General features: G+C 34.7%; 1 protein-coding gene across 4 annotated transcripts in view; it reads left to right on the top strand.

Annotated features, from left to right (window-relative positions):
• Window positions 1–22,763, top strand: part of BRD10 (bromodomain containing 10) — a 103,339-nt gene that overhangs the window by 51,611 nt on the left and 28,965 nt on the right. For all 4 annotated transcript variants that reach the window (XM_082657465.1, XM_082657464.1, XM_082657466.1 and 1 more), the window contains 2 exons: window positions 1,107–2,524; window positions 12,314–12,393. In XM_082657465.1, the coding sequence (XP_082513591.1) occupies window positions 1,107–2,524; window positions 12,314–12,393 (1,498 nt within the window). The remainder of the gene's footprint in view (window positions 1–1,106; window positions 2,525–12,313; window positions 12,394–22,763) is intronic.

Genomic DNA, 22,763 nt, shown 5'->3' with positions numbered 1-22,763 from the left:
TTCATCGGCTTATTATTCATTTGTACGTCTTCTTTGGAGAAATATTTACTTTGTCCATTTTTAGTTCGGTTATTTTATCCTTTTATTATTGAGTTATAAGTGTTCTTTTATTTTCCAGATACAGATCTCTCATTAGATACGTGATTTGCAAAAATGTTCTCCCATTCCATGGTTGTCTTTTCACTTGATGATGTCCTTTAAAAGCACAAACGTTTTTAGTTTTGATGGTGACCACTTTATTTTTTCTTTTGTTGCTGTGCTTTTGGTGCCATATATAAAAACACTTTGCCCAATGCAAGATCACGGAGACTTCTTTTTATCTAATTTAATTTTTTTAATTAAGAAAATTTAAAGCAGTGCCCGTAAAGAACTTTTTAAGGGGAAGAAAGCACTTATAATCTCATCAACATAGGATTCACGTATTTTTGGAATACTGTCATCTCCTTGTTCAGTATTTGCATATTTTCATTATTGCTATTGTTTGTTAAGTACTATATTGTGTTCTGATGTTTTTTGTGTTTATGCATAATATTCATAATTTTAATTTTAAGGCTATATAATATATCCAGCTTATTTCCCAGTTATGTAATACAACTTCTTTATATTTTTATTTTCCTTATACAGAACTCCAGTTAACACTGACAAACACGTAACTTTTTGCTTCTATTGAATTATCTTCTTAGAATAACTTTTTAGGAATGGAATTATCAGGTCAAAGGATGTAAACATGTTTACAGCTCTTACATGACATCATATTACTTCTAGAAAACACTAAACTGTGCTTTTGTGTAGTAAACATTTTAAAAATGTTTTTCATTTAGTTTGAAGTTGATACACATTGTGAGTTGAACAGTTTTGCCTTGAGTAGCAATGTTAGTGATAATCCTCCATCAGTAAAACTCAGGATCAAGTTATATGTGTATTTCTTCATCTGAAAAAAAAAAATCACAATAGTACATCTAATGGGACACTTTGTACTGATAGTGAAAACTAGAACAGCCAATTGCCTTGTTGACTGAAGATAAATATGACATACTTAAAATTTAGTATTTTATGGTATTCTCTACTTTAAGTAATAATAATATAATTTGTTAAATTTTCTTTAGGCTTCGGGAGCAGGAAAGAAAAGAAGCAGAAGAAGCTAGTCAAAAGGAAGTAGAAGAATGGGAAAGAAAACTTCTAGCTCAAGCAGCTCCAACTTGTATGGAGACCATGTGGGAAATTCCAGCAATCGGGCATTTCCTTTGTTTAGCCCAGCAAATTCTAAATTTGCCAGAAATAGTCTTTTACGAATTGGAACGCTGTCTTCTGATGCCTCAGTGTAACGCTTTTCTATCTAAAATAATGACTTCTCTATTAAGTCCTCCCCATCGCAGACCTACCTTACATCGAAGACCTACTTTGCCTTATAGAACCTGGGAAGCAGCACTGAGACAGAAAGTACAGCAGTGGTACACGGCTGTAGGGCAGACTGAAAATCCCAATAACTGTGCTGAAAAACTTGGGTTGTGTCCTCAGTTTTTTAAAGTTCTTGGAGAAGTTAATCCATTGGAAGAAAAACTTTTTCATGAACTACCTTTCTACCAAAAAGTGTGGTTACTTAAGGGTCTTTGTGACTTTGTGTATGAAACACAGAAGGAAGTTCAAGATGCTGTACTTGGACAGCCTATTCATGAATGCAGGGAAGTTATCCTTGGTTACGATTATTTGGAGAATGCTTATGTACATTTCCCACAGTTCTGTGGTGCAGATGTACGGATTTATAAACAGAGACCTTTTCAAGCCCCAGAATTTCCAGTTCCACCCATTAAAATACAAAGAGTACCTCGGATTAAACTGGAGAAATTGAAGTGTGACTATGTTAGTGCAAGTAATGGAGAACATAGGTGTAGTAGAGAAGGCCTGCCCTCTGCCTTCAGGAAAGAGCAGGAAATTAGTTTTGATCCAACTTGCTGCCCTGCTAAAATGAACTTGGATAATCATGACATTTCTGTTGAAATGGAAGTGAAATCCAACTGTGAAATTAGAATTCGTAGGCCCTGTGAAATGAAAATAACTGATTGCTGTAAAGAAAATTTAGAGAAACCAGGGAGCCCAGGGGAAGTTACTGGCTTTGGAGAGCCTCTCAGTCCAGGTGAAATAAGGTTTATAGAAAATCAGGAAAAATATGGTGAAGCTTCCAGAGTAAAGCCTGAACCCAGTCCATTAAAAGAAAATGCTCTGAAATCTTGCCAAATACATGTAAATGGAAGTCACAGTGATCATCCAGAAATTAACTGCCACAAAGTTGTAAGGGATATTCTATTAGAACAGTCACTGCAGAGCCACAAGAAACTCAAAGTAACTAAAATGAGGGCAAAAAAGAAGAAAAAGAAAAAAAAGAAATTGAAAGATGTTTTGAATGAAAACTTACAAAGAAAGCGCGAAGGTCTTCATTCCCTTGCATTCAAGTCTTACAAACCTGAGATCCAGAATAAGTTACTGATCATCAAAAAGAAAGCAAAACACAAGAAGCACAAATCTGGTAAGCTAACACAAAATGAGTGAGAATTACATTTTAGCATATATCAAGTAGTGCTTTCAATTAGGCATCATGGAAGGCTCTGACTGACAAAATGAAATAACGTGTGTGTGTGTGTGTGTGTGTGTGTGTGTGTGTGTGTGTGTGTATGTATGTATGTTTAAAGGTCAAGTTTTATATTAGTCCCCATAATTAAAACCCAGAGCAGAAGAGGTTTTATATATAATACTAACAACAACAAAATACTGATGTAATACATTTGAATTTAATTCTCAGTTGAGAATCTTTGGGCATTATGTTTTTACATTCTCTGGACCAATTTCTCCATAAGTGATGCTTCCCATCATTTTTAAGAAGTGTTTTTTTCCCCAGGCTAAGGGCAGTACAGTGCAATGGAAGAAGCACTGATATCAAGAGGTATCATTCCCAGAGCTAAAGTGTATAGCAACTAGCTTCTTAAACCAAGTCAAGTTAGATTATTTTTCTGGGTCTTAGTTTTTTCCCACATTATATATTTTTCAACTTCCTGAAAAATTATTTTAGTATATATTTTCATATCCAGAAAAAAATGTGAACTATAAGGGAAAAATTACATCAACTAATAAGATATGAAGCTTTTTTTTTTACAGGATTTGTAAGTTTGTCTTACACCAGATTTAAGTACTCACTATATTTGCCACAATCCTGTTTGAACAATAACAACAAAAAATCCGATGAATAAAGTCTTCAGTGGTTGTTTGCTCTCTTTTTATAATTACTCAGGTGCTTTTGCTTTTCCTGTTGTTTGCCATTTAATCAATTTATGTCTCAGTTACTAAGAGCATAGATGAGATAAAAGCACATGATCAACTTCATTTATTAACACTAATAAAAAGTTGTTGGATTGGGAAAAACTTGAATAGTTTACTAAAATGAGTTGTGATTTATTGTCATTATTTATGGATTTCAGTTTTTTATTCCTTCCCTCAGTAACAAAGGTAATGAAGATTAGACAGTAATTTGATGAGTTGGCAGATGAGGGAGTGAACTTTGTTTAGCTGATATAGTTGCTTTTATACTTTAGTTATTTAAATCATTAAATACAGTTAAATGTATTTTAAAATGCATATGTAATATATAATTGATAAAGAAGTAGTACAAATTTTACCATCAAGAACAGGCTTGGGCTTCCCTGGTGGCGCAGTGGTTGAGAGTCCACCTGCTGATGCAGGGGACACGGGTCCGTGTGCCGGTCTGGGAAGATCCCACATGCCGCAGATCGACTAGGCCCATGAGCCATGGCCGCTGAGCCTGCGCGTCCGGAGCCTGTGCTCCGCAACAGGAGAGGCCACAACAGTGAGCGGCCCGCATACTGCAAAAAAAAAAAAAAAAACTTAATTTGTTGAACTAAAAATTGCAAAGTGGTCCACATTGACCCAGATGATAAAAAGCTACAGTTTTTTTAAAGTGACTCTCAACAATAAATCCTTTAAATTTTATAAGCAATCCATTAGGCTATATAAATTTAGTTTTACTGATTTGGCAAGTTCTCTTTGAAATGTTAGCCTCTAATATATTAAATAATATTTTAAAATTTAAAAACTGTTTTCAATTCCAAAGCATGTAGTATTGTTTTATTAATACCATTATCACCTAAAAGCTTTTAAGTGTTCATTTATGACCTACTATTCATGTGTTGAAAAGTAATTATGGCTTATGATGATTTATAAAATAAAATAGATATTGATGTAGCTCCTATACAGATTATACCAGTAGCAGAATAAAAATATTAACTCCTAAGGATTGAATTAAAAGGAGTTTGTATTGTAAGCAAATAAAGTGTTGCTTCATTTTTAAAATGGAAGTTCAGAGTGTTTGTAGATCAGAGAAAAAATTTGTGGGAGTTGCATGTCTAGTTCTAGACAAGTGGGTGAATAAAACTCAGAAGCAAATTCAGTGAGTACGGTTCATGCTCTCTGAGGCTGTTTGTTGGGAAGAGAAGGCTTATAGGAATGAAGTAGAAGAAAATAATGGCACTCACCTATACACTTTCTCATTTTATCTTCAGGGCAAATTTTGGAAAGTCAGTTTTCAGTGGCACAAATACTAGGATCTGGCTAATACAGTTTCCTTCTCCCTTGTTAGTACTGAGTAAGCATAGGCCAATTCTTTAGTTTCTTCACTAAACTTCTTACTGGCATAACAGTACTACGTAAAATGATATAACAACAACAAAACATCTGTTTTACGTCTTTCTGTACACTTGTCTATCTGAGGCTTTGCCCTGAGGTTTTTTTATTAGGTATATGACATTGTGGCCTTTTATAGTTAGGGGCATACCCTAATCCAGTGTTTCCTTTCTTACTCCTTTTAAAAGTGAGCTTCATGGTCACAGGTTTGGGAAATATTCCTCTTACAGATTCACATTGTGCATTAGTACAGGTCCACAGTGCATCTTACAAAACTCTTGTACCAGATGTGTTTTGGAATTCAGAAATCTTCAGATTTTAGAAGGGTATTATGATATATATAATGTTTATTAAATAACATCCCCAGTGAGCTTAGGGCAGCCCGTGTAATCAAATGTATAATTTCTACAGAAAAATATGAAATAGACAAACTAAATGAGATGAAGACTACAAAGAACCTCATAACAGTTTATGTCACGTTTTGCTATCATATAAATTATTTTTAAAACTTCAGTTTTCAGAACCTTTTGGACTGTAGAATTGTACATAAGTGATTCTGGGCCAGTATATTAAGGACTTCAGAAAATCTTGAAGAAAACTGTTTAGTTTTGTTTAACCCAGTATTTTTCAAGTTTACTTGAATACAGAGCTTTTTTCAAGGAATAGTATTCTGTGGAATGTGCTTTGGGATAAAGCTGTGTCACCCATGGCTGATTTATGAACCTTTACTTAGGGTGGACTAAATGTAGTTAATCGAGATTTACCTAGTTAACCTGGTCCAATTTATGTTCATTACACAGGCCCTAAATTTTGGTGGAATCTCCAGATTTAGTAAAGCTTATTGTGATGGCAGATGATTTTTAGTAGAAGGCACAAAGATAAATTGGTTGAAAATGATTTGATAATTTTAGTGTGCTGTGAGGCACTTTTGCAATCCATAAGCATTTTAATCTGTTTTTCAGAATTGGACTCTTCTTCCTGCTTTGTAAATTTTGAATTTATTTTCATTTATTTAAGCCTGCTCCTTACTCTTGGAAGCATTGTAGAATAGAAAAACATTGGCATTTTCCCAAATATGCATACTTATAGCACTAGATACTTCTCCTTCATAATATTTATAAAATTTATTCTTAATAGTTGAATTTCTAGGTTGTTTTGATGATTGTCTCCCTCTGTTCTATAACATTCTTGAGGACAGAAGGATTATTTCTGGTTTTGCATCCCTAGCACTTAGCACAGTGACTAACTCATTGTGTAAGAATCTATTGAATGAATAAATGAACACACATAATGCGGTTCTCCCAGGTATAACTAAGATTTATCCCTTAATATGTATCTTTCACATTCTTTTAATGCATTTATATTTTTTAATAGGATTATACTATACATACCATTTTACAATCTGCTTTTTTCCCACATGACAGTATACCATGAACATCTTTGTGCAATAAATAGATCTCTATAGCATCATTTTAAATGGCTGTGTAGGATTCTGTTATGTGTATTGTGTAGTCCATTTAACCAACCTCCTTACTGGACATTTTGGTTGTTTTGGGTAATGCACTATTATAGATTGTGTAGAGCAGGTAGAGTTGAGTGAAATGAGTGAGAAATCTTAAAATGAGAGGACTTTTTATAAAACCTGAAAAAAACAAACAAAAATGATTCAAGATACATTAATTATTACAAAAAAGCTTGTGGTATTTTAAGTTATTTATTTCAACCAGTTTGGTTTGGAGGGGTTTTCTCTCCTTACATGGTCGTTATTTTCAACCAAATCATTTTGTGTGAGCTCCTCTAAACCAATTAAAATAAATAAGACAAGTGGTGTTAGTTTCTTATAGGTGAAGAAACTAAGGTTCAAAAATAGTAAATAGCCTCATTTAATAATTGTTAAGTATATGGTAAAGACCATACAAAGGTCAAAGAGAGGCTAAATCCATGTGTGCTATAGTAAGATTTAATAGAAGATGAAGGACTTTGAAGAATAATGCGGATTGGGTAGATGAAAAATGGTTAATAATGTGAGCACAGCCATGGAGGCGTAATTAAGCCAAGTGTCGGTGAAAAAATAAGCATAATTAGAGAAAAACTTAAGGAAAAAGTTGAAAAGTTGAGGGTTTAAAAGGTGTTTGAATGATGGAAATATGCCATTTTGAGGTGATATCTTTCTGGGTATGTGGTGCTATTTTAGATAATTGAATCAGGAATACAGTGCAGGGAAATGAGCTTGAAATAAAATATATCAAATGTGTGAAAGTAATGAGCTGCTTTATAGGGAATGACTGAGAAAGTAATGTAATCTACAATATTTGATTATATCCAGGCCCTTATCTGTGAAACAGTTGTGTAATTCTGTGTTAATATTACTATAGAACCTAACTATGTTTGTCTTTATGGGAAAAATTCTTAGAGGACCAACTCAAGATGCCAAGGTACAAGACTGAAAGAATCGACTATACTCCATGTCCTTTTATTTTAATGCCTTCTACTTCCCCCACCCCTCCAAAAACCTAATACTCGTATGATGATTACTGCATGCCAGGCACTATTCTAAGCCTTTATATATATTGTCTCATTTAATCCTCATAAAAACTCATAAGTAGATGCTACTATTCCCCCCATTATATAGATTTTATAGATTTTTAAAAACTGAGGCACAGAGAGGTTTATTAACGTATCCAAGGTCACACAGCTAGTAAGTGAATGGCAGGATTAAGAGAAGGAATGTTGCAGGGTAATTAGGATGCCATTAAAGAGCTATAAAAAGAAACTGGCAGTGTTTATAAAAATGAAGGGATAGAAGATAACTCCAGGAAGAGGAAATTCTAAATCCAGATAAGGAATGATTATATAACTGTTCTATCACACTGACAGAAGAAAATAACATTTTGAGAGAGATGTTGCAGTAAATAGCAGAATTTGACAACTAATTCAGTATTCTGAGTTAAAGGGGAAAAAAAGAAATAGGTATTCAGGAGTTACCGAATTATTTTATAGTGTTAAAAAAATGCCAGTATGATGAGAAATCTGCTCATAGGCAAGGAGAATAGAAGGAAAATCAGCTGTTTTATTAAAGTCAATGGCTTACTTAGAACATTCCAGAAACTTATATTAGCCAAGATATGGACACTTAGTAAATTAAAGCCATATTTAGACTGTTTCTGTGACTTCACCGTCTAGCTAGGCACTTGCCAGAATCACTTATAATACAAATGCTCTTGGGTTTTTACTTTTAACAGTGATTAATGTCTTAGTATCCATTCACATTAATATTCCTAAAATGAAAGTACTGAGAGAGTAGTGTATGTGTTAGAATAATTTTTAAACATGGGAAGGCCGAATCTAGGAGTATTGAAGTGGAAGCCTGAATAGTCCAAGGAGCCAAGGAGTGAATACAGGCAGGAAAACCAGGTGAAGGTAAAGATGAAGAATAAGAGACTAAGGATAGAGTTGGATTGGGAATGATAGTCACCTTAATTTTTCTGGTAAGTGTATCTCCATGTTCTAGAATACTACAATTTTATGCCTAAGTTATAGTGTGAAATATATTTTTAGTTATATTTTTCTCTCAAGTTGGGCTTCCTTCTAGAGCTGATCTAAGCGTAATTTTAAAAAGCTTCATTAGGCTGTGCTTGTATCAATTACTAGGCCATATTTAGTTTCCTTATCCATTTCTAGGTACATGTTGACACTCACTTTTTGCCCATGTTTGTGTTTTAGGCTCAGGAATTGTGTTGAAATTCTTTGTATGTTTTAAATTGACTTCTGACAGTTATATTTTATGGGACTAGGTGACTTAGGGCAGTGGAGGTAAAAGCCGTGGGTATGATCAAGTAAGTGGTAGAGGAATGGAAGCCCACTAGGGGGCAGTATGTAACTTGCCCTCTGTATTATCTGGCCCTGGAGCAAAAGCAGGTTATAAAACAAAGGCTGTGTGGTTTTACAGTATCCCATGCTTCATTTTAAAAGTAATATTTAATAAAAAGTAACAGTTGATTTTTATTGAAGAATACAGGAAAATTTGTATTCAAATTGTTTTGTGGAGGACATAGTCTCAATGTATTAAGTAATAGTGAATATGCAAATCTTATAACCCTAATCAAAAGGAATGCTCTGAAATCAATCAGATGCAGATTACATCCCTGTAGAATGTCTGAAAACAATGCAGTATTTTACCATAAAAAGAGCACAGCTTTGAAGTGAGACCCATCTAGTACAAATATATGCTCCAGTGCATATTAGCTGTAAGTTCTCCATCAATTTATTTACCTGTTTATAGCCTGTTTCTTTCTCTGTGAAAAATGAGGTAATACCTACCTTGCTGTATTTTTTCAAGGTTTAATGGAATAGCAAGCAAATGCATAGCACCTAGCATGGTGCCTGGCACACGGTAGGAATCGATAGATGGTAACTATGATTTTTGAGAGGTTAGAATTACATAATGGAAAGAGCTTGGACTTTGGTGTTAGAGTCCCTGGCTCTGGGGCTTACTTATTACAGTGTAACACTTAAGTAAGTTAAGTAACTTTTTTGATCTTCATTTATCCCTTATTAAAATGGGGATGTTGCCTACCTTGGAGGGTGGTTTTCAGAATTAACTGAGGTAATTTATATATCACCTTACTAAGTGTCTGACACATAGTAGGCTATCAATAAATGTTATTTTCCTTACTACCGTTCCTAGGTCATGTTGTGAAACTCTTTGGTAAATTGTGTAAATTATTTAAATTGTCTGTCAGCGTTTTCCTCATTATAAAATGGACTCAGATTGACCCTAAGAATTGTAAACAATTACCTGCCTCCCTTTTTCTATCCCCAAACTGATAAAATTTCTGATGAAGTATAGGATTCTTATATTTAAGGATCATTTCTCTTGTGTGCTAAATGCTGTACATGCAAAATGAATAATAGGATTTCTGTTGTCAGTAATTTCCAATCTAGTAAGGAAGAGAAATATATAAACAGATAATTATAATACTGTATGATAAGTGTTACATTAATTGATATGTGTACGAAGTCGAGTGGTAGCACATAGGACATAAGAGCAAGAAGAACTAAAATGAAGGACTAAGTTAATAAAAGAATTTGAAGAAGGTTAAAAGATAATAAACATTTTGTTTAAACCTTTACCACAACTTAGCTAAGGCACGTGAGAACAACAGCTAACATTTATTGGTGATTTACCATGTGCCTAGCAGTAGTCTAAGCTCTTAACATGTTTTAACTTGTTTAATTCTCACAACATAGGTGATATTGTTATCCCTATTTTAGAGATGATGAAACTTCACAAGGAAATAAAATAATTTGCTCAAGGTCTTGCAGCTAGTAGGTGGTTAGAACTGATATTCCAACCCAGGTAGTTTAGTTCCAAAACTCAAGCTTAAAACTACTGCACAGTACTACTTCTAGTTACTTAATAACATTTAAGTATCTTAATGACATGATGAAAGGAGATGCCTAGTAACCACCTCAGCTGCTTAATTTACTTAATTTACAGTCAAACAGAGTGACTGTTAGAGTTAACTGAGAATTTAGTACCTTAGTGCCTCTGTGGCAACAATGTGAAATTAATTGGGACTATCAAGAGTGACCTCTGTTGTGCTTATAAAGAAATAAATACAAAATCAAATTATTTTTTAAAAAGCTAGTTAGAGGAGTGCTGAGGGGGTGGGGAATAGGAATGAGGAAGGATTTCATTTCCTTCAAATTGCTGTCTTAGGTCAGCAAGCAGTTAAATCTTTTCCCATGAACTTTCAAGAATAATAAAGGTAGCATATAGAGGAAAGGCATTTTGGTGTTCAGATTTATCAGTCCCCTTGAGAGGTACCTATTGCATCCAGTTTAGAAATCAGTAACTAGCTATATTATAGAGATACCAAGAATTTAATCACTTCTTGAATATTGCTAAAGCAGCCACCCACCCACTTGTTTTTGTATGAGTTTAGTTCTAGTGTAGGTACTGTGTGAGCACATAAGCACATAACAGTGATAAGAAATATACATTAGTTTTTTTTTAATTAATTTATTTTTGGCTGTGTTGTGTCTTTATTGCTGCACGTGGGCTTTTTCTAGTTGCGGCAAGCAGGCGCTACTCTTCATTGTGGTGCGCGGGCTTCTCATTGCAATGGCTTCTCTTCTTGCAGAGCACGGGCTATAGGTGCGTGGGCTTCAGTAGTTGTGGCTCGCAGGCTTAGTTGCTCCGCGGCATGTGGGATCTTCGTGGACCAGGGCTCGAACCCATGTCCCCTGCATTGGCAGGTGTATTCTTAACCACTGCACCACCAGGGAAGTCCCTACATTAGGTTTTTAAATTTAATTGTTACCTAGTGGAACAAAACACTAAAACCCATGTGAATCTCAGCCACTGAAAATTTGCAGTAGTTAAGTATGGTATACTTGCATTTTATTGAGTCAAAGTTAGAAATGACCCAAATTACAATTCTGTGATATGATTGAAAGAGGAATACAGAAGAAAATACAATTACATTGTAAACTGGAATTGCGCTTATGAGTTGAATGAAATGTTGCAATAAAAACTGTTTTCATGCAAGATCACATCTATGCAGGAAAACATTTAGAAAAGAACAATAGGGGTTATGTAGTATAGCAAAGTTGCTTTCGGTACTTAGTCATTTTCTCTTTTAAAAAAAAGTAAGTTTTAAGATGATTTTAGCCTACAAATTATTGTGAACTAAAATTAACTTTTAAGTATTTCTAATTAATTTTTTATTCCCTACATAGATTGTAAACTCTTGGAGGACAGGGTTTCCATTTTATAATTTTTTGTTGTCCCCATAAAGTGTACTGTATCTCATGTTTGTTGATTAAGTAACAATTTATTAATTGATTTTGCTGATTGCAAATGGGGGGAAAAGCATTTACTTGACTATGTTCCTTACTAGAAAATAGAGGCTATATGTATGTACATATTTCTTTTGTCTGGTTAAATACATATTTTAGATTATATGTACTTTATGCTATGAAATAGATTTGTTTAAGAATGTGGATTTATTTTTCCTAGTGATTTCTGATTGCACAAATGACTAGGTGCACTTTAAAGGGAGATGTTTACCTTGTTTTAAAACTGGTTATTGAATACTGCCAACGGCAGTCCATTAGGTGAGTGCAGAACTAAAGGGATAGAAGGAAAACCCTGTTTCTTAAGCTACTGAGAGGATTTTCACATTAGGTTGAATAAAGACCATAGTCTTCAGAGTATAGTTGTATGCAAGTTCCTGACTACAGAAGTCATTGTTAAAGGTAAGGTTTTTTCTTATGTAACCTCATTTTAAGTTGTGAATTAGATTTTAACTAAGCAATAGTAATGTGACTTTTTTGCCAAATCTTATTGTATTAAATTCTGGTACTGTGCAACACATTGGAGATTATAGTAGTTTGGTTCTTATAGAAAGAAAACACCATTTGTTAATATGTCTGTTACAGGTAGTTATAGTTTAATGTTTGCTTTTGCTGGGGCTTGTTTTGATTCATCATTTTTATTTGACTCACTAGAAGCCATCTGTTAGTTATAATTTAACTTTCAAGGTTCTATGTAATTTGGGTTTTGTTAATGAAGTGCTATAAACAGCATTATGAAGCTTTTCTCTTTTAATCTTGAAAGGAAAAAAATCCATATCTAAAAAAGCAATCACAAAGAAGAGGAAAACTGTCACAAAGTCACCTACTGTACCAGAATTTCAGGTAAATGTTTCAATTTTGTCTCAATACTTATTAGTTTAATTTTTTGTTTCAGTGTTTATATTGTTCCTCAAGAGATTGGCTAAATTCCGCCATAACACACAATACTTTTAATGAGATGTTTCCAACTATGACTTTTTCCCTGCAAGTGTAGATATAGCTAAAATTTAATCTGCTAGTATTTCAAAAATTTTTACCTCTCTTTTTGTCTCTTGATAGTCAAAAGTCTCTGTGGTTTTCTGTACGCTATACTGTTTTGTAGAAGTAATTTAATAGAAATATATATATATATATGTATCAAGTAAATGTGTAGATGAAAGTCTTCCAAGAACTAACTATAATTTGTACATGGTAGCATTGTGTAGGTAATCCATTTTATTTTCATTTATTTGGGCACTATAGAAATAGCAGACTTATTAACTTAAAAAACAAAACTTTTAACACAGCTATATATGAACTTCAGAGAGAATATTAAGTAAACGTTAATTGAATGGTTTTTTAAACATTTCTGCAAAAAGAAAAAAGTACTTGTATGTACTGCTATCTGATTATGTGAAGAGTTTTCTGTTTGTAGTTGATACTAGAATAAGCAGAGAAGTTCACCCTAGTTAAATAATACTTTTATTTTCTACTTTATGAAAGATGAGTTTCTACAACAAATGACTATTTCTTTAAAATTTTTCTTTGTATTAGCGTGTCCAATCTATTTCTGGTTTAGATTATAAAATTAACACTTAATTGCCAAAAAAAAAAAGTGATGTTAAAATGAATTTCTGTGAGTCTCAAAACTAAAGAAGAAAGTAAAGGAGTAATAACTATGAAAATATTGATAATATGTAATGTGAGTTTTACAGTTACCTGTATCCAAAAATGTAGACACATCTTTTTTTCAGTAAAAATTCTATTTTGGAAGTGTTTTTTATGGAAGCTACTAATTGGTAAAATTTAATACTTTTAAATGAACAGTAAAAGAAAATAGACATATTTTTCTTTTAGTATTTTAGAGTATTTTTAATGACATCCTTAGGATGAATTACAACCATTTCTACAAAATCCTTTTATATAAAGTAACCTTGGTTCCAGCATATTCAGTTAAAAACAAAAAAGTGTATTCACTGTTTACTTAGAGGCTTTTCTACCATTGCTTGTGTGTGTTATTTAATGCTATAATAGTATATTGTCATTCATTCTTCCACTGATTTCATGCTAGCCTTTGCTATTTCTCCCACTCATTTTTTCCTTAATCCCTCAAAGTATTCATCCTGGCAGTATGGATCTCAGAACAGATCTGGTCCACTGTTGATATTCCCCTTCATTCCTGTATTAATGGATGGATTTTTATATGTAATAAGTGGCACAGACAGCATAGACAGCATAGACAGTTTTTGTTTTGTTTTTTTTAATTGCAGGTGGTATTCATTAGTGAGGCATGAAATCAGCTTAGTGGATTGCATGACCAGCATTTCTTTTTTAAGCTAACAAAATTAAAATAGAAATTTTAAGAGTTTCAAATATAATAAGGGTAATATTGTTTCATAAAACTTTGGTTTCCATTGTGTGTGTTTACTGACATGCAGTGTAAATGTATTTTTGACCATGGGTTGGGGGCAAAAAAGTATGAAAAACACTGTCGTAAATGATGTTTTTAGTTAGTTACCGACCATTTGCTTACCACTCAGAAACTTAAGGTCAAAAGTACATGTTTTGCTAGATTGAACTGTTTAAAATAAAGTGCTCTTCCTGGTTCTTAAGGTGTCCTAGAAAGAAGGCAGGGTTGCGGGTGAGAGAGGGGTGTGTGTGTGTGTGTGTGTGTGTGTGTGGCTAGGGTTGGGAAATAGACTTATGAGAACAGTTGTTCTTATGCCTGGTTTACAATTTAAATACCATGGTATTACTGAGAAAGAAAATTGACAGCTATTTCCCAGGAAATAGGTCATTTGCTTCAACTAAGCAAAGAATAGGACATAGTATTAGTCACTAGTAAACTTTATTGTTACATGCAAAACTTATAGTTTTGCCTCTCATAATAATTCTATGTAGTTTGTTTCTTTAATTATTTGAAAGACTCCTACATATAAGAAGACTGGTTATTATATAACAAAGAACTGAATTTATTTCCTTCTCAAAAGCTCTAGCAGTATGACATTTAGCACCTCAGAAACATATCCAGGAATTAAATTGTGTGAAATTTTGATTTTTGTAGTTGTTGTATTTAAGTTCTGGTGAATTAAAAAAGTGAATCCTGTTTTGACCTCAGCTACTTTTTAATTTGATAGTGGTTGTTGACTTTTTTAAAACTAGATCAAACCTATAAGCCTGTTTGCTTCAGGAAGAATCCGTGTTTATTTATATACACAACTAAAATATCTATACCTCAGTGTGAAAAAATAATCATCCCACCCCTATTTAAAGTATACACTGTAAGCAGTCAAAGACCTATTGTATTTATATTTGTGTATATATTATAATGGGACTACCCATATCTGTACCAGTTTTTCCTAGCAGTTATATCAGTGGTTCTCAAACTTTAAATAGTATAAAAATAATCTGATACTTTTATTAAAAATGAAAAATCCTGGGTTTCATCCTCTAAGGGTCCATCCTTGATTCAGTGGGTCTAGGTGGATGTCAGTAATCTGGATAGTGCTTAAGCATATGGATTCTGGAACCAGGCTACTTAGGTTCGAATGCCATCTTAGCCCTAACTTGATAACCTTAGGTAAGTTACTTAACTGCTCAAAGCTTCCAATTCCTCATCTGTACAATGGAATAATAATAGTTCCCACTCCTAGGATTGTTGTGAGGATTAAATGATAGAACTTACTGTTTTATTATCTTATTTATTTTTTCAAATAAGCATGCCAGATGCTTTAGACGAAAAGTACTGTGTTTATGAGGAGGAAAATCAATCAATTAAGAGCATCTATTACTGACCTTTACCACTTTTTCCAGGAACTTAAGACCTTGAAATAAATCTCAGATTTGGTCATATTTTATAAATCATGAAATTTCATCATTAAGCATAAAAGTATTTCAAAAGTGAAAAACTGGGTAATATTATTTGCATCATTATATTAGAGGGAAAACTTATGCTGAGCCCTCCCTACTCTAGTGTTATGTCGGGTTATACATTTGGCATATAGGGGAACTTGTCATGTTTTTCTACTTAGCAATAATTGTAAAAAGTTAGGAAATATTTTTATTTTTAGTCTTTAGCATGTTGGTGATAAAAACTTTTATGTCAAATTTAACAGTTACTGATTACTCTGTTAAACTGACTAAATTATTTTTTGTTTTTCTGTGTTAGTTTTTTTTTTTTTTTTTTTTGCGGTACGCGGGCCTCTCACTGTTGTGGCCTCTCCCGTTGCGGAGCACAGGCTCCGGACGCGCAGGCTCAGCGGCCATGGCTCACGGGCCCAGCCGCTCCGCGGCATGTGGGATCTTCCTGGACCGGGGCACGAACTCACGTCCCCTGCATCGGCAGGCGGACTCTCAACCACTGCGCCACCAGGGAAGCCCTCTGTGTTAGTTTTATAATGTAAGACTTTTATATTGAAAAGTGAATATTGATTTTCTTAATAAAGTTCATTTTTACCCAGGAGCCTTTTAATTTGTTTAATATTTGAGAGAGAAATTTAATATATGAATTCTCTTTTTGTACACAGTTATAACAGTCATACAAAGTGTTCTTTATATATATATATATATATTTTTTAGCATCTTTATTGGAGTATAATTGCTTTACAATGGTGTGTTAGTTTTTGCTTTATATCAAAGTGAATCAGCTATACATACACATATATCCCCATATCTCCTCCCTCTTGCGTCTCCCTCCCACCCTCCCTATCCCACCCCTGGAGGTGGTCAAAAAACACTGAGCTGATCTCCCTGTGCTATGTGGCTGCTTCCCACTAGCTATCTATTTTACATTTGATAGTGTGTATATGTCCATGCCACTCTCTCACTTCTTCCCAGCTTACCCTTCCCACTCCCCATGTCCTCAAGTCCATTCTCTACTTCTGTGACTTTATTCCTGTCCTGGCCCTAGGTTCTTCAGAACCATTTTTTTTTTTTTTTTTTTTTTGTTGCGGTATGCGGGCCTCTCACTGTTGTGGCCTCTCCCGTTGCGGAGCACAGGCTCCGGACGCGCAGGCTCAGCGGCCATGGCTCACGGGCCCAACCGCTCCGCAGCATGTGGAATCCTACCGGACGGGACACGAACCCGCGTCCCCTACATCGGCAGGCGGACTCCCAACCACTGTGCCACCAGGGAAGCCCAGAACCATTTTTTTCTTTCAGATTCCATATATATGTGTTAGCATACAGTATTTGTTTTTCTCTTTCTGCCTTAGTTCACTCTGTATGACAGACTCTAGGTCCATCCACCTCATTACAAATAACTCAATTTCGTTTCCTTTTATGGCTGAGTAGTATTCCATTGTATGTATGTGCCACATCTTCTTTATCCATTCATCTGTGGATGGACACTTAGGTTGCTTTCGTGTCCTGGCTGTTGTAAATAGAGCTTCAGTGAACATTGGGGTACATGAATGACTCTTTTTGAATTATGGTTTCCAGGGTATATGCCCAGTAGTGGGATTGCTGGGTCATATGGTAATTCTATTTTTAGATTTTTTAAGGAACCTCCATACTGTTCTCCGTAGTGACTGTATCAATTTACATCCCCACCAACAGTGCAAGACGGTTCCCTTTACTCCAGACCCTCTCCAGCAGTTGTTTGTAGATTTTTTGGTGATGGCCATTCTGATTGGTGTGAGGTGATACCTCATTGTAGTTTTGATTTGCACTTCTCTAATGATTAGTGATGTTGAGCATCCTTTCATATGTTTGTTGGCAATCTGTATATCTTCTTTGGAGAAATGTCTGTTTAGGTCTTCTGCCCATTTTTGGATTGGGTTGTTTGTTTTTTGATATTAAGCTGCATGAGCTGCTTGTATATTTTGGAGATTAATCCTTTGTCAGTTGCATCATTTGCAAATATTTTCAACCATTCTCCGGGTTGTCTTTTTGTCTTGACATGTTTCCCTTTGCTGTGCAAAAGCTTTTAATTTTCATTAGGTCCCATTTGTTTCTTGTTTTTATTTCTATTTCCCTAGGAGGTGGGTCAGAAAGGATCTTGCTGTGATTTATGTCATAGAGTGTTCTGCCTATGTTTTCCTCTAAGAGTTTTATAATGTCTGGCCTTACCTTTAGGTCTTAAATCCATTTTGAGTTCATTTTTGTGTATGGTGTTAGGGTGTGTTCTAATTTCATTCTTTTACATGTAGCTGTCTGGTTTTCCCAGCACCACTTATTGAGGAGGCTGTCTTTTCTCCATTGTATATTCTTGCCTCCTTTATCAAAAATAAGGTGACCATATGGGTGTGGGTTTGTCATATATGGCCTTTATTATGTTGAGATAGGTTCCCTCTTTGCCTACTTTCTGGAGGGTTTTTATCATAAATGGGTGTAGAATTTTGTCGAAAGCTTTCTCTGCATCTATTGAGATGATCATGTGGTTTTTCTCCTTCAGTTTGTTAATATGGTTTATCACATTGATTTGCGTATATTGAAGAATCCTTGCATTCCTGGGATAAACCCCACTTGATCATGGTGTATGATCCTTTTAATGTGCTGTTGGATTCTGTTTGCTAGTATTTTGTTGAGGATTTTTGCATCTGTGTTCATCAGTGATATTGGCCTGTAGTTTTCTGTCTTTGTGACATCTTTGTCTGGTTTTGGTATCAGGGTGATGGTGGCCTTGTAGAATGAGTTTGGGAGTGTTCCTCCCTCTGCTATATTTTGGAAGAATTTGAGAAGGATAGGTGTTAGCTCTTCACTAAATGTTTGATAGAATTCGCCTGTGAAGCCATCTGGTCCTGGGCTTTTGTTTGTTGGAAGACTTTTAATCACAGTCTCAATTTCAGTGCTTGTGACTGGTCTGTTTATATTTTCCGTTTCTTCCTGGTTCAGTCTCAGAAGGTTGTGCTTTTCTAAGAATTTGTCCATTTCTTCCAGGTTGTCCATTTTATTGGCATAGAGTTGCTTGTAGTAATCTCTCATGATCCTCTGTATTTCTTCAGTGTCAGTTGTTACTTCTCCTTTTTCATTTCTAATCCTATTCACTTGAGTCTTCTCCCTTTTTTTCTTGATGAGTCTGGCTAATGGTTTATCAATTTTGTTTATCTTCTCAAAGAACCAGCTTTTAGTTTTATTGATCTTTGCTATCATTTCCTTCATTTCTTTTTCATTTATTTCTGATCTGATCTTTACGGTTTCTTTCCTTCTGCTAACTTCGGGGTTTTTTTGTTCTTCTTTCTCTAATTGCTTTAGGTGGAAGGTTAGGTTGTTTATTTGATATTTTTCTTGTTTCTTGAGGTAGGATTGTATTGCTATAAACTTCCCTCTTAGGACTGCTTTTGCTGCATCCCATAGGTTTTGGGTCGTCGTGTTTTCATTGTCATTTGTTTCTAGGTATTTTATGATTTCCTCAGTGATCTCTTGGTTATTTAGTAGTGTATTTAGCCTCCATGTGTTTGTATTTTTTACAGATTTTTACCTGTAATTGATATCTAGTCTCATAGCGTTGTGGTCAGAAAAGATACTCGATACGATTTCAATTTTCTTAAAATTAGCAAGACTTGATTTGTGACCCAAGATATGATCTATCCTGGAGAATGTTCCATGAGCAGTTGAAAAGAAAGTGTAATCTGCTCTTTTTGGATGGAATGTCCTATAGATATCAATTAAGTCCATCTTGTTTAATGTATTGTTAAAGCTTGTGATTTCCTTATTTATTTTCATTTTGGATGATCTGTCCATTGGTGAAAGTGGGGTGTTAAAGTCCCCTGCTATGATTGTGTTACTGTCAGTTTCCTCGTTTATGGCTGTTAGCATTTGCCTTATGTTTTGAGGTGCGCCTATGTTGGGGGCATAAATATTTACAATTATTATATCTTCTTCTTGGATTGATCCCTTGATCATTCTGTAATGTCCTTCTTTGTCTCTTGTAATAGTCTTTATTTTACAGTCTGTTTTGTTTTATATGAGGCTTGCTACTCCAGCTTTCTTTTGATTTCCATTTGCATGGAATATCTTTTACATCCCCTCACTTTTAGTCTGTATGTGTCCCTAGGTCTGAAGTGGGTCTCTTGTAGACAGCATATATATGGGTCTTGTTTTTGTATCCATTCAGCCAGTCTATGTCTGTTGGTGGGAGATTAATCTATTTACATTTAAAGTAGTTATCAATATGTTTGTTCCTATTACCATTTTCTTAATTGTTTTGGGTTTGTTATCATAGGTCTCTTCCTTCTCTTGTGTTTCCTGCCTAGAGAAGTTCCTTTAGCATTTGTTGTAAAGCTGGTTTGGTGACACTGAATTCTATTAGCTTTTGCTTGTCTGTAAAAGTTTTAATTTCTCCATCAAATCTGAATGAGATCCTTGCTGGGTAGAGTAATCTTGGTTGTAGGTTTTTCCCTTTCATCACTTTAAATATGTCCTGCCGCTTGCTCTGGCTTGCAGAGTTTCTGCTGGAAGATCTGCTGGTAACCTCATGGGGATTCCCTTGTATACTAATCATTGCTTTTCCCTTGCTGCTTTTAATATTTTTTCTTTGTATTTAATTTTTGATAGTTTGATTCATACGTGTCTTGGCGTGTTTCTCCTTTCATTCATCCTGTATGTGACTCTCTGCGCTTCATGGACTTTATTGACTCCTTCCTTTCCCATACTGGGGGACTTTTCCACTATAATCTCTTCAAATATTTTCTCAGTCCCTTTCTTTTTCTCTTCTTCTGGGACCCCTATCATTCGAATATTTGTGCGTTTAATGTTGTCCCAGAGGTCTCTGAGACTGTCCTCAGTTGTTTCATTCTTTTTTCTTTATTCTGCTCTGTGGTAGTTATTTCCACTATTTTATCTTCCAGTCACTTATCTGTTCTTCTGCCTCAGTTATTCTGCTATTGATTCCTTCTAGAGAATTCTTAATTTCATTTATTGTGTTGTTCATCATTATTTGTTTGCTCTTTAGTTCTTCTGGGTCCTTGTTAAATGTTTCTTGTATTTTCTCCATTCTATTTCCTAGATTTTGGATCATCTTTACTCTCATTATTCTGAATTCTTTTTCAGGTAGACTGCCTATTTCTTCTTCATTTGTTTGGTCAGGTGGGTTTTTACCTTGATGCTTCATCTGCTGTGTGTTTCTCTGTCTTCTCATTTTGCTTATCTTACTGTGTTTGGGGTCTCCTTTTCGCAGGCTGCAGCTTCGTGGTTCCCGTTGTTTTTGGTGTCTGCCCCCTGTGGCTAAGGTTGGTTCAGTGGGTTATGTCGGCTTTGTGGTGGAGGGGACTAGTGCCTGTGTTCTGGTGGATGAGGCTGGATCTTGTCTTTCTGGTGGGCAGGACCACATCTGGTGGTGTGTTTTGGGGTATCTGTGACCTTATTATGATTTTAGGCAGCCTCTCTGCTAATGGGTGGGGTTGTGTTCCTGTCTTGCTAGTTGTTTGGCATAGGGTGTTCAGCACTGTAGCTTGCTGGTTGTTGAGTGGAGGTAGGTCTTATCATTGAGATGGAGATCTCTGGAAGCACTTTTGCCATTTGATATTACGTGGAGCTGGGAGGTCTCTGGTAGACCACTGTCCTGAACTCGGCCCTCCCACCTCAGAGGCACAGGCCTGACACCTGGCTGGAGCACCAAGACCCTGTCAGCCACACGGCTCAGAAGAAAAAGGAGAAAAAGGAAAAGAAAGAAAGAAAAATAATAATAAAGTAAAGTTATTAAAATTTTAAAAAATTATTAAAAATTAAAAAGTCATACAAAAAAGAGAGAGCAACCAAACCAATAAACAAATCCACCAATGATAACAAGTGCTAAAAACTATACTAAAAAAAAAAAGGACAGAGAGAACCCTAGGACAAATGGTAAAAGCAAAGCTATACAGAGAAAATCACACAAAAGCATACACATACACACTCACAAAAAGAGACAAAGGATAAAAAATATATATATCTTTTGGGAAGTCTGAGGTCTTCTGCCAGCGTTTAGTAGGTGTTCTATAGGATTTGTTCCATATGTAGATGTATTTCTGATGTATCTAGGGGGAGGAAGGTGATCTCCACGTCTTACTCCTCTGCCATCTTGAAGGTCCCAGAAAGTATTCTTAAAGCTTAGTTTGTCAAGTCTCAATAAGATAAGTCTTTAAAATAATTTAAAAGCCTTAGTTACCGTGACTCTGCTTTTTGTTGGTAATCAAAATCTTTCATGTCATGTGTACTTGTTCCTATTCCATATATGTGACTTATTCGAAAGGCTCCTTTGCAAAGGAAATCCAGAATCCAGCTGTTGACTAAGACTTACATAGTAGTATTATTTTTAAACATAAGCATAAACTCACTGATCCAACATACCTCTGAAAAAACTCTATTTTTCCGTTTAACCAATGGAGAAACTAAGGGATATGAAATAAAGTACTATCTTCAATGTGACAAATTGGGACCAAAAGTAAAATTAGAGTTTAACTGCTTCACTGAGTTAAGGACCTTTTGATTGTATTGTTATTTTGAATTGCTACCTTTTTTCTTTAAAAGTATTTTTCTTTACACATCCTTATCCTTCTCATTTGTTCTTCATTCATGTGAAATGTATCCTAATAAAATGAGTATTTTCAACTTCAGCTTTTTGTTTCACTTTTAACATCATGGGGTTTTACTTTCCCCTTAAAATTTTCTCCATTTTTATATATAGTACATTGAGAGAAACATCAGGTTTTAATCATATAGTGGTATAAAATGTTTTAACTTGTTAATCAGACTTACTTGTCATGTCACACATGATATCTTCATTTGCAAGTTTTGAAGTAGTCAGTATTGCTGATATGATGATCATAGAAGTGAGAAGGAATTTTCCTGTCATCATAGTCTTAACAGATGTCAATATAATTTTATTTTAAATATAATATAGATTTTGAATTTACACCATGCATTTATTGTTTTACTTATAATTTTTTAAATAAATTATTGGAGTGTTTCATTAGAGTGGTAGTAAATGTGATCCATTTTATTTGGACCTATTCATTTTGACTGCATTGTTTTCCTTTTGCTTTTTAATGTAATTTACTATATTCTTTTACTTTTGTATGCTACCTTATTTGTGTCCTTTTTGGAATCAATAAAGTAAATACCTGTCAAACCTATTGAGTTTATACCCAAAGGGCATAATATCTAGCTTGAAGTAGTGATAAAATAAGAAATAATTTACTTTGTAATTTTTCTGAGATGTGGTCATGGAGTTCTTTCAATCTCTATAGGACCTCCCCTCCCTCACTGTATACACACACTTCTGCTTCTTGAGTTGGAGAGAGGGCCTTTTAATA

The sequence above is a fragment of the Grampus griseus genome (assembly GCF_964374135.1).
Source record: "Grampus griseus genome assembly, chromosome: 6".
Taxonomy (NCBI): Eukaryota; Metazoa; Chordata; class Mammalia; order Artiodactyla; family Delphinidae; genus Grampus; species Grampus griseus.
Note: the sequence above shows the minus strand (reverse complement) of the source record. Positions and strands in the feature narration are given on the sequence as shown.